The following is a 12,589-nucleotide window of genomic DNA, read 5'->3' on the forward strand; positions in this document are numbered from 1 at the left end:
GGTCAACATTTGACAGGTCTGGAAAAAGAAGAAATGGAGATAGTAAGTATAGATGATTCTTGTAGAAATTTTTAAAGCTCAATAATGTAAAAGGGGGAGAAGTTGAGCAGATTACCTGCAAGGATGGGAATATGTGGGTGGTGAAGAATGTTGAAATTGCTGGATTTTGTGATGGAAAGCTTTCAGGAGATGGAAAAGATCAGAATGTGGCTAACTCATCTGTGTAAGTCTTGTATGTTCTTCCAGGGTTGTTGCAGGTTCTGTCATTGCCATGTTTATAATTTGTGTTCATTAAGTGTTTTACAAAAGAGCATTATCAGGCTGGAGTTGTGGCTCAATGGCAGAGCGCTTGCCTGACATGTGTGAGGTCCTGGGTTTGATACTCATCACCAAATACAAGTAAATAAAATAAAAAGATGCATTAACAACTAAAATTTTTTTTTTTTTTTAAAAGAGCATTATCACTTCTGTTGCTTTTCATCCATTTGAACAATGGAAGAAGGGAAAATGTTTTCAAAATGAATGGAAGAAACTTACCTACCCAATCAGGCATAGTATAAACCAACTACTTAGAAACAAAAGTGACTGCACTGATAAATGACTCATATGAGAATGTTATTTGAATAGACAGCCATTTTCATATGTGGCATTTAAAATGATATTTTTCTTTTTTAGAAGCTGTTATAAGTTTGGAAAAACAACCTGATTTTTTAAAAATGCATACTATCACAGGGAAATTAAAAAGTTTCTCATGGCATATACTGACGAATAGTTATATAAACAGTGTTGAATGAATTTTGAATAAGATGGGGTAAAAATCAAATGACTTGATTTGATGGATGGTCTTAACTGAACCAGTGCAACATAGAAGACCACTAAATTTACAGCCAGAAGGCTTAAGTTCCTCTCAGAAATACACAATACCTGAAACATAGAAAGTGTTCAGTTTACTGAGTAATGAACTAATGAGTAGGAATCTATAATATATAAAGCCCTGCCTTATCCTTTTTAATGTGCAAATAGTGATGCTTACATTGAAACAACTGTAACTTTCTACATAAAGATATAAATAAGTTGAAACAAGTTATTTTTTATAGTTATAAGTATTTTATTAATACAAAGAACATTGAAATATTCTGTATACACTGCAGACATGAGATTTAAAACTCTGTTATGCAGCTCCCTATCATGTCAGCTTAGGAACAAGATTCCTAAAGCAAGTAAAATCAAGAATCAACAAATGGGATGGTGACAAACTAAAAAGCTTCTTCACAGCAAAGGAGACAATCAAGAACATAAAGAGAAAGCCTACAGAATGGGAGAAAATCTTTGCCACCCATATCTCAGATAGTGCATTTATCTCCAGGATGACTCCAGGATGTATAAAGAACTCTAAAAACTGAACACTAAAAAAATCCCAAATAATCCAATCAATATATGGGCAAAAGAACTGAACAGGCACTTCACAGAAGAAATATAAATGGACAACAAATATATGAAAAAATGTTCAACAGCTAGTAATTAAAGAAATGCAAATTAAAACTACAGTGATATTCCATGTCACTCCAGTGACAGATGGCAATTATCAAGAATACAAGTAACAGTAAATAAATGTTGGTAAGGATGTGGGGAAAAAGGTTCACTCTTACATTGCTGGTGAAACTGCAAACTGGTGCAACCACTCTGAAAGGCATTATGGAGATTCCTCAGAAAACTTGGAATGGAACCACCATTTGATTGATCCAGTTATCCCACTTCTAGGTTTCTACCCAAAGGACTTAAAATCAGCATGCTATAGTGATGCAGCCACATCAATGTTTATAGTAGCTCAATTTATAATAGCTAAGCTATGGAACTAACCTAGGTGTCCTCAATAGATGAATGGATATAAGAAAATGTGGTACATGCACACAATGGAATATTATTCAGCCATAAAGCAGAATTAAATTAATGGCATTTGCTGGTAAATGGATGGAACTGGAGTCTATCATGCTAAGTGAAATAAGCCAGCCTCCCAAAATGAAAGACCAAATGTTCTCTCTGATATGTGGATACTAACACACAATAAGTGGGGCAAGGAGGGAAGAATAGCAGTTTATTGGATTAGAAAATGGGCAATGAAGGGAAAGGAGAGGGAAGGTAATAGAAAAGTAGAATAAATAGGACATAACTCTCCTATGTTCATGTATGAATACAGGACCAGTGAAACTCCACATCAAGTACAACTGCAAAAATGGGATTTTGAGTAAGTTATTTGAGTAAGTTATTTGAGTAAGTTATTTTAGAGTAAGTTATATTCCACATATGTATAATATTTCAAAATATACTCTGTCATTTATATCTAAAAAGAACAAATAAATTTAAAATATTCATGTTATACTGTTTTTCATTCCATTAGAATTTTTTTATCTGTCTATTCTGATTTTTAAAGTATAACTGATAAAGAGAACTCTAAAGCTTCCACATGAAATATGGCATGAAAAAGGCTGTAGTGATGATGATTGTTTTGGATGTTTAGTTCTTACTTATTAAATGGATTCTAGCTTCAGTTTATCTATGGAATTTTATAATTAAAGTATAAAGAAATATCAGTGAGAAAGCAACTTAACCTCTTTTGACATTAAGCAAGTAATAACAAGGAAGGTTCAAATGGTTTTCAACTTGTGTACTTCCTAGTGGCATCTACTTTTGACACATTTTTGAGTGTCTTTGTAGAAGAAATTCTCTATAGGATTTAAAATAGAATATTAAAGATTTGAGTTATCACTCAAGTTTCTTGGTGATGAATGTGGTCATTATGTTGCTCTATGCTGATTTTTTGCAGTAGGAACAGAACTTCTTTTAGTTTAGGATTAATAATTTTCCACAGCTTCCTGTACTGTATCCTGCTTAGCTATTGTTTACATAATCATGGACATGTTGTTCTTATGGTACAGCAGCCTGCAGACCACTGTGCATTTTACTAGTTAATCTCTACCACTGGAGACTTGAGCTCATGAAAGCTTCTATTCCATTTCCTGACTCTGATCTTAGAGTCTTGGCTGTGGAGTAGATGTATGCTTATAACATGACAAGTTAAATGGGCCAATTAGTTATTACTTGCACAATTTAAGCAAAGTATGATCAAATGTGAGGGAGCAACCCTTCTATTATATAGAAATTATATCTAAAATGTTTGCAAGAATAAAAATGAATTGGCTTCTTTAGAAAAGTCTCTTTGGATGCAGCATAACCTTTAAATACTCTCTCTAAACAGTTCTGATGGAAACTGAAATGTCCAATGAAAAGGGAATGAATGACGGTCCCTATAAACATTCTTGTCAGCACATCTGTGGCAAGAAGCTTATGCACTGCTAGTATTAGATTCTCCGTGAGTTATCTCTAGAAGGTAGGAATTATGGGAAGATCTAGGTAATGTAAAGTTTAGTTCCTGGTTTTGGTTCCATCATTAACTAGCTGCTTGACCTTATGTTGGTCATTTTTTTCCCCTGGAACTCTGTTTCTTTAACATGAAGGATTTGAATAAAATGACATCTAGCTCTGATATCATTTAAAAAAAAGATGAATTGTTTTTTTGCTAGACCATGAAGCTGAAAATTAATTTTTTTTTAAATTTGAAAGGTTACTTTTTCCAAGAAGTCTGTGTGATTATCCGGGTATGTGAATATGTGTAGTCAGGCAGGTAGTTGAAAAGCTGACTTAGTCTTTCTGCTGCTCTAATAGAACATCTGAGACTAGGTAATTTATAAAGAAAAGAGGTCAATTTTTAGATGGCAAAATAGAGAAAGTTGCTTTCCTGGCTGCTTTGTGATGTGAAACTAAGAAAACAGGCAACTTCTCAGCAAGTTGGGTGAGCAAATAAAAAAGTGGGAGGGGGGACCTTACTCGAATTTAATATTGCACATTCAAAGTAGATCAGGGACTCAGGAGTTTGGGTATAATCAAATAAGGCAATTGCTGGGCCTTTGAGTTGTGTTGATTTAAAATCTCCAGACCAATTTGCATTCAGCCAAGAGTGTGGAACCTACCTAAGCCTAACCCCACTTCTGGGAGTTTCACCTATAGGATTACCTCTCTTATTGCAGCAACCGCACCCTAAGGGTGGAGCAAGCATCACACTCCAGATGGTATCTCCTAACGCTGCTGAGAGGGAAAGCTGAGAATCTTCTGAACTCCAACAGAAACAATTCTTTGACTTTTCATCAAGATATTTTTTCTTTTCTTTTCCTTTTTCTTTTCTCTATTTGATTTGACCTTAAAGTTCATGGATAGTTATACACATTCACATTTTTACCCTCATTTCTAGCAGTTTTGAAGCCAGTTGTTTTTCATGGATCAGTATTTTAAGGACTAGGATATTTAATTAGTATATTTTGTATTTTTTTTTTTTATTTTTAGAATTCTTACTTCATATAAATTTTTTTCTTTCACTTGTTTCCCTTGATTCTTTCTGTATTTTCTTCTGATAGCATCTAATCTCTATTGTTCTTTCACTTTTCCTTTACTTACTTCTACCTTCTCTCTTCCCTCATAATTATTACATCCTACATCACTTCCTTTCTCTCTCTGTCCATCATTTAAAATTGTAAAGCCTTTTGCAAACTTCTTGTTTTTAATGTAAACAATAATTGATCATATCATTTCTGTTTATTGTGACAGTTAATATTGTAGATGTCATAGCAGGATCTGTTTGGTTTCATGCTATGTATTGCTTGCATTGGTTGTTGTTATTATTTGTCTCCCCCTAAATTTTGAGGTACTGGAAAGCTTCAGGGACACTGTAAAACCACAGAGTAGAAGCTCTGCTGCCTCAGCTCCACATTGTTAGATGGGTAGACTCAAAAAGAACACACACACAAAAACAAAGGAACAAATCACCCCAAACAAACCAAGATACTTCATTAACAGAATCCATCAACACCTGAGTTGAAGAAATGTGAGAGAAGGAGTTTAGAATGTGCATAAACTGATCTGCAAGGTAAAGGACAATGTAAGGAGTGAAAGAGAAAATATAGGCAGTTCCCTTCAATAAAGAGTTGGAGATTCTGAAAAAAAAAATCAAGCAAAAATCCTCAAAATGAAGGAATCAATAAATTAAATTAAAAATTCAATGGAAAACATCACTAACAGTGATGTTTTTATCACTGTTGTTGATGTGATCATCAACAACACTTTGAATATAGAATTTCAGGCAATGAAAACATCACCAACAGTGATGTTTTTATCACTGTTGTTGATGTGATCATCAACAACACTTTGAATATAGAATTTCAGGCAATGAAGACAAAATATATAATCTTGAAAATAAAGTTGGTCATAGAGAAAAGATGTTAACAGACCATGAAGACAATTCCCAAGAAATATAGGATAACCTGAAAACAATTAATTTAAGGTTTATTGGAATAGAAAAAGGCTCAGAGATACAAACCCAAAATATACACAATCTTTGCAAAGGAGTAATATCACAATATCTCCCAAAAATAAAGAATGAAATGGAAAATCAGATACAGGAGGCTTATCAGACTCAAAATGTACAAATTTTCAACAGACCCACAGCAAGTCACATTATTATGAAAATGCCTAATATACAGAATAGGAATAGAATTTTAAGACTGCCAGAGAAAAATGACAGGTCACATTTAGAGTGAAACCAATCTGAATCTCAGTGGATTATCCAACCCAGATCCTCAAAGCTAGAAGGTCTTGGAATAATATATACCAAGCTCTGAAAGAAAATGAATGCCATGAGCTGAAGAAATAGCTTCTTCTGGAGAGCGCTCGCCTAGCATGCGCAAGGACCGCAGTTCGAATCCCAGTCTCTCAAATGAGAAGAAAAGAAAAAAGAAAATGAATGCCAGCCAAGAATATTATACCCAGCAAAATTAAGCTTCAGAATTGATGATGAAATAAAAGATGTACATGATCAACAAGAGTTCAGAGAATTCACAACTAAAAAGCCTACACTACAAAGTATACTCAATAAAATATTTCATGAAATAGAAAAAGCAGTCATGAAATTCATTTGGAAAAATAAGAGACCCAGAATAGCCAAAACAATTCTCAGTGAGAAAAGTGAAACAGGAGGCATCACAATACCAGACCTTAAATTATTCTACAGAGCTACCAACAAAAATGGCATGGTTTTGGCACCAAAACACATGAAGACCAATGGAACAGAGTAATACAGAGACAAACCCAAATAAATACAGTTATCTCATACTAGACAAAGTGTGATAAACATGCATTGGAAGAAAGTCTCTTCAACAAATGGTGCTGTGAAAATTGGAAATCCATACGTAGCAAAATGAAATTAAACACCTATCTCTCTTGCTGCACAAAACTCAAAAGTGAATCAAGGACCTAGGCATTAGAGACCTTGTGCCTACTAGAAGAAAAAGTAGGCTCATATCTTTGCCATGTCGGCTTAGAAACGACTCCTGAAGCACAAGAAGTGAAATCAAAAATAAATAAATGGTATGGTTTTAAACTAAAAAGCTGCTTTACAGCAAAGGGAACAATCAAGAACATGAAGAGAGAGCCTACAGAATGGGAGGAAATATTTGCCACCTGGATCTCAGATAAAACATTAATCTCCAGGATACAAAGAATTAAAGCAACTTAACACCAAAAAAAAAAAAAAAAAAAAAAAAAACCCAAACAAATAACCCAGTCAATAAATAAATGGGCAAAGGAACTGAACAGGTACTTCACAGAAGAACAACAAATATGAATGATCAACAAATATATGAAAAAATGTTCAACATCTCTAGTAATTAAAGAAATGCAAATTAAAACTACACTGATATTCCATTTCAATCCAGTCACAATGACAATTACAGGAATACAAGTAACAATAAATGTTGGTGAGGATGTGAGGAAAATGGTACTCTCATACATTGGTGGTGGGACTGCAATTGGTTCAAGCACTCTGGAAAGCATTATGGAGATTCCTCAGAAAATTCGACTGGAATCACCAATTGACCCAGTTATCCCGCTCCTCGGTCTGTACCCAAAGGACTTAAAATCAACATAGTGCAGTGACACAACCACATCAATGTTTATAGCAGCTCAGTTCACAATAGCTAGCTATGGAACCAACGTAGGTGTCCTTCAATAGATGAATGGACAAAAAAACTTCAATAGATGAGTGGATACATAATGGAATTATTCAGCCATAAGGAAGAATGAAGTTATGGCATTTGCTGGTAAATGGATGGAACTGGAGACTAAATAAAATAGGCCAGTCCCCAAAACCAAAGATGGAATGTTCTCTCTGATATGTGGATACTAACACACAATAATGGTGGGGGAAGTGAAGAGTAGAAGTACTTTAGAGTAGACAAAGGGCAGTGAAGGGAAGGGAGAGGGATGGTAGTAGGAAAGTAGAATGAATAGGGCACAACTTTCCTGTGTTCATATATGAACATAGGACCAGTGAAACTCCACATCATGTACAACCAAAAGAATGGGAAGTTATACTCCATTTATATATAATATTTCAAAATACGCTCCATTGTCATATATAACTAGGAAGAACCAATACAAAATTTAAAAATTAGGAAGAAAAGAGGTTTGTGTGGCTCGTGGTTCTGGAGGCTGGGAAGTCCAAGAGCATGGTACCAGCATCTGGTGGGGGCCTTCTTATTGCTTTACTTCTAGTAGAAGGGAGAGGAGCATATTGTAGAGTTCACTTTTATAGCAACCCCCTCTTATGATAACTCACTCCTATGATGACCACATTAACTTATCAATGAAAGCAGAGCCTCTTTAAGGTCCCACTCTTAATACTGTCTCAATTGCAGTTACAGTTCAGTAACAGTTTTGGAGGGGACATTCAACCATAGCATAGGTCAGCTGTGCCAAGTCTACATGTACCACTGTTATAACTCTAGCTGTATCTTTGACTCTCAGAAGGAACCAAATTTTTTACTGCAGTAGTAAATCAGAACACAAAATTTAAGTCACATTTGAATAAAGTTATACTCAGATAAATAAACCTTTTCTCGAAGAGGAAATAGTACTTGTGAGTTAGTTCCTTCACTTGTAGATATAGTCTATTATTATTCTTGTGCCATTAAAAAAAATCTCATTGGATCAGTTTGGTTGTAGATGAAGGAATTGGCTACTTTTTTCGAAAGATGACATCAAAGCTTTTTCTTTGTAGGTAGGTGATATTGTGAAACACTTAAGTCCAAACTCCAAAGGTCATAGAGCTTAGAAGTTTTTGAAATCTCATGAAAATAGTTATTGTCTTTCTTTTGTTTTGATGCTTATTTATCAGATTTATTTGACTCCTGTGTAAAGTTGCAAACTCTCCCTTTTAGCACCTCATTAGGTTGTTAGAGTTCAAGGGATTTTAAAAGACCACTGCTCTCTACTTTTATATTTTATAATAAAATTTTTTTTTATATTGTTTTGCATGATATCATGACAATGTTAGAATAACTATTACCCACAGTGAAAATGGCTTCAAAGGAGCCACTTGTTGGCAACGTGGTCGTAATATCTGTAATTTCCCACGTGGGAGAGTGAATAATTAGGTTCATCATTGGTTTGGGTGCATTGATTCAATACTCTGTTTAATACTGACTTTCACATAATATTCTGCATGTACTGTTTAATGGGTCAAAGCCTGAACTTTATCAAAACCTGTAGGTCCAAGGTTTGAGTTTCGTTGTATAACTGTGAGCCAATGTTCAAATTTTCTTAATTATATATTCTTGTCCATAAAATTGGGATATATTGTCAGTTTGAGGATACAATCATATAATGCATATAATGAACTTAGCACTTATTAGGTACTCCAAAAGTTGTTATTCTATTATTGTTATTATCAAGATTAATGATTATCAGGGTTTTTTTTTAATTTGAATGATTTTCCTGTTACTAATTTATTAAATATTCTAGGAAGTACTTCCTAGACTGGGGAGTAGTAGAGGAAGGGAAGACATTTTAACAGAAGAGAGGGTAAAAAATAGAAGGGAACACTTATGATTCATTGTCATTATTTTGGGGAGCTACTTGTTCACTGCTGTGCATTTGAGTTTAATAGATGAGAACAGGTTAACAACTGATCTAGAAGACACTTTCTTTGCTTTACATAAGTTGAACATTGTCAGTCCCTCATTCTTTATATTCTTATTGACGTATTCAAATTCTACTTATTTTGTATCCCTTAAGACAATATCATTATTTAGGGTAGTCATTATTTATTTACATTTACCCAGAGTTACCTTACATTATTTTTCATTTCTTTCTTCAACTCTTGGAATCATTTGGTGCCATTTTCTTTCTTCCTTTCGAATTTCCTTTAGGCTTCCTTTTACATAGGTACATTGGCTATGAATTTTCTTCAATTTTGTTTTATCTAGAAATGACTTTATTTCACCTGCAGATTCTGAAGGATATTTTTGCTAGTTACAGAATGGCATGTTGGCAGTTAGTTTTAGAATTTCCACTTTATTTAAAAAATCGATTCTGGCTAGTGACTAGTGAAATTCTCCATTCTGACATGTGTTTTCTTACACTTGTCATTGTTATTCTAAAGCTTTTGTTGAATCACATTAGGTATTCACAAGTCTCTTTCTATTGCCTGTTCTTCCCCCCACCTGCTTGGTTCTTATTTGGGAGTGTGTCTGGTAGTTTGTCACTGAACACTGGACATTAAGTATAGAAGGTTGTGAAGTTTTTGGAGACACAGGGAGGTGGGATGAGGAAATAGTACCTCAGTATGATCAGGGGCTAAGCATTGAGTGAACATAAATTTTTTCTTTTTTCAGACTTTGTAAGGGTTAGTTTACCTTTAGGTTACCTATGCTTCTAGGGTATGAGCTTCTTGGACCCACAACAGAATGTTGAGTGTTTACAAGGGGTCTCCTCTTTGGTGAGTTTAACTCTTATTTTTCTTTCCCCATCACTGTGAGATTATAAAAAGCTCTGTTGACTTGAGCTCACTTTTCTGTGCTCCCCTTCTTTCCAGAGACTTTGCCCTCTAATCTTGGGTGCTTTGAAAGGCCCAGATGTGGGTTTACTGTCCTTATCCCTGTGAAACTGCTAGAAGTTCTGCTGGGTTCTCTACTCCTGGCAGGTGCGCTCTGCCAGCTTCTTAGAGTCCTCAGGTTAAAGAACTTTGGACTCCCTGAAGTGAGCGTCCTGCTTTTCTGGATCTTGGTATCTCATACCTTGGCTACCTTGGGAAGCTCCCCAGCATCTTCAGTACCCATTTTTCTGGTTGTTCTCAGAAAGTAGCATTGGTTTGCTACTTGCTACTGTGTCATAACCAGAAGCAAAGTAGTTCCTTAGTTTCTTTTCTTTTCTTTTTTTTTTTTTTTTTTTGCGCGTGCTGGGAATCAAACCTAGGGCCTTGTGCTTACAAGGCAAACACTCTACCGACTGAGCTATCTCCCCAGCCCCAGTTCATTTTCTTTGTATTAACCTTTTCTGGATAGCGTGATGTGCAAATTATGCCACGTAACTCGGAATTAAACAGTATGATTTACAAATTTCATGGTGAGGCTACCTGGGGAAATGGAATTATCAAGTTTTCATTTGCTTTATTGGTTTTCAAATGCATCATTTTTCCATTTCATAATTTTTTCATTTTAGAGAAATACTTAAATTATGTGTATGAATATTTTATCATGGATTATAAAATAATAAGCAACAAATACTTAGTTTTAATTAAAAGGAAAGTACAATGATAGAATATACAGTGAAACCTAAACTCAAAACCCTGCATTGTTATAATAAACATGAAAAAATGCATGAAGAAAAACTTTTTGCAAATGTCATAATGTGTCTTATTTTACAATTATTTTCTCTGGACTAATAAGCATTGGTTAAATGTGTCTTTTTGGGAAAAAATAAAATAGAGACTTAAAAACTGCTTGTCTATATTAAAGTTTATGAATCTAATAAAAAACATAAGTAGAGATACAACTTCTCCCATTTTAATTTATAAGTCAATTATTAACATAAAAAAGAACCCAGCTAGATCATTAATTCCAGAGTTAGCAACAAAACTCTAATTCCCTTCTTCCTTATGCATCTACTTACTTTGGAACTGGATTATTTTTACTAACATATATAGTGGGAAATTCTACATAATAGTGGAGGAAAGGGGGCTAATCTTTGACTTACTTTAAAATTTTATTCTCTGTATTAACTCTAAGATTGCATCTCCTAGACCTCCAACCATAGGAAACTTAGTGATCAAAGGTACCAGCGGTTGTGTTCTGAAGTCTGCTGCTGCTTCTGAGCTTTGACCCTGTCCCAGGGCTGGTCCCAGCCAGTGACTGAAGGAAGCAATGATACTAGAGCTGCCGCTCCCTGGGACTCGGAGCCCTCCTTGAGCTGACTGGAGCACTCCTTAGACCACGCAGCAAGGAGTCCCTTGAATCTTCCCTCCTGCTCTCCAGTCACATTTGTGTTGTGGTCTGGCTCTCCCAGGCTTCCCGTCCCACTCACAGAAATTTCCCTTAATGAAATGCATGTCCAGCCTGTCTTGGCTTCTGTTTCTCAGAAGTCCTAGACTAACACATTCTCTAACACTACTTCTATAAAAAAATACTGTTGTGAAATTACTAAGGAGAAGAACGATGTTTACTGTAATTTTAATTACAACAGTATCCTAATATTGCTAAATTCTTAAGTTTAGGAAAGTTAAAATACCTTGTAATTGAACCTCTCAATTTGTTTTCATATTATTGATAGTTTGTATGTAAGATTGCTTTCAGAACTATTTGAATTGTTACTGTAGTTGGATTAGGAGCTCATGTTCTAAAAAAATGTTAATTAGGGTGATGGATGGTTGATCATGAAGCATATTGAAAGCTCTTAACTCATCTTTAAAATATCTAAAGCATTCAATGAGAAATCAGGAAATATTTCTGAGGATGTGATATTTTGTTGAAAAGGAGAATAGTTCAGTATGAAAGTAGCAGATTGATTTGTTGCAAATATTTGGAAATTCTCACTTTCATTTTGTATAGCTTATACAAGAGTACTTACATTTTATATGTTATCGTGCTAAAATTCTTTTGTTTTCTTTACAGAATCATAGTGAGAGATTCGTTTTCATTGCAGAATGGTATGATCCCAATGCTTCACTTCTTCGTCGTTATGAGCTTTTGTTTTACCCGGGGGATGGATCTGTTGAAATGGTAAATGAACCTTTCTTTCTTTGAAAGTTGGCAAAGCAGGAGAAGGTCAGACAGGAAGAGGAATAGAATTACCTTTCAATAGTTGCTTTAAAAAATGTATTTGTGTGTGTGTATAAATTCTTTTTTATTCATTATAATTGATACGAGAAGATAACTTTGTGCCTGCATTTTTGTGTGTGTGTGTGTGGGGGGGTGTTGGGAATCATACATGCTAGGCCAGCAAGCCCCCATTCCATGCCTTTATATATATTTTTTATTTTTTAAAAATTTATTTAGATGGGGAGTCTGGGAGAGAACACCAGGACTTATAGGTTGGTTTATTTCTTTTTTAATCTGTTACTTTTACCAAGGCATCCAAGTCAGAAAATCCACTAGATAGTAGTAGATATGATTCTGGAAGGAAAAATCTGAGATAGATCTGATTGTTA

The 12,589-nt window shown here is 34.7% G+C and overlaps 1 protein-coding gene across 5 annotated transcripts in view; it reads left to right on the forward strand.

The window, feature by feature from the left end:
- Positions 1 to 12,589, forward strand: part of NME7 (NME/NM23 family member 7) — a 201,046-nt gene that overhangs the window by 25,878 nt on the left and 162,579 nt on the right. For all 5 annotated transcript variants that reach the window (XM_079106075.1, XM_079106072.1, XM_079106073.1 and 2 more), the window contains exon 2: positions 12,054 to 12,161. In XM_079106075.1, the coding sequence (XP_078962201.1) occupies positions 12,054 to 12,161 (108 nt within the window). The remainder of the gene's footprint in view (positions 1 to 12,053; positions 12,162 to 12,589) is intronic.

Source organism: Sciurus vulgaris, assembly GCF_902686455.1.
Source record: "Sciurus vulgaris genome assembly, chromosome: 12".
NCBI classification, from domain to species: domain Eukaryota; kingdom Metazoa; phylum Chordata; class Mammalia; order Rodentia; family Sciuridae; genus Sciurus; species Sciurus vulgaris.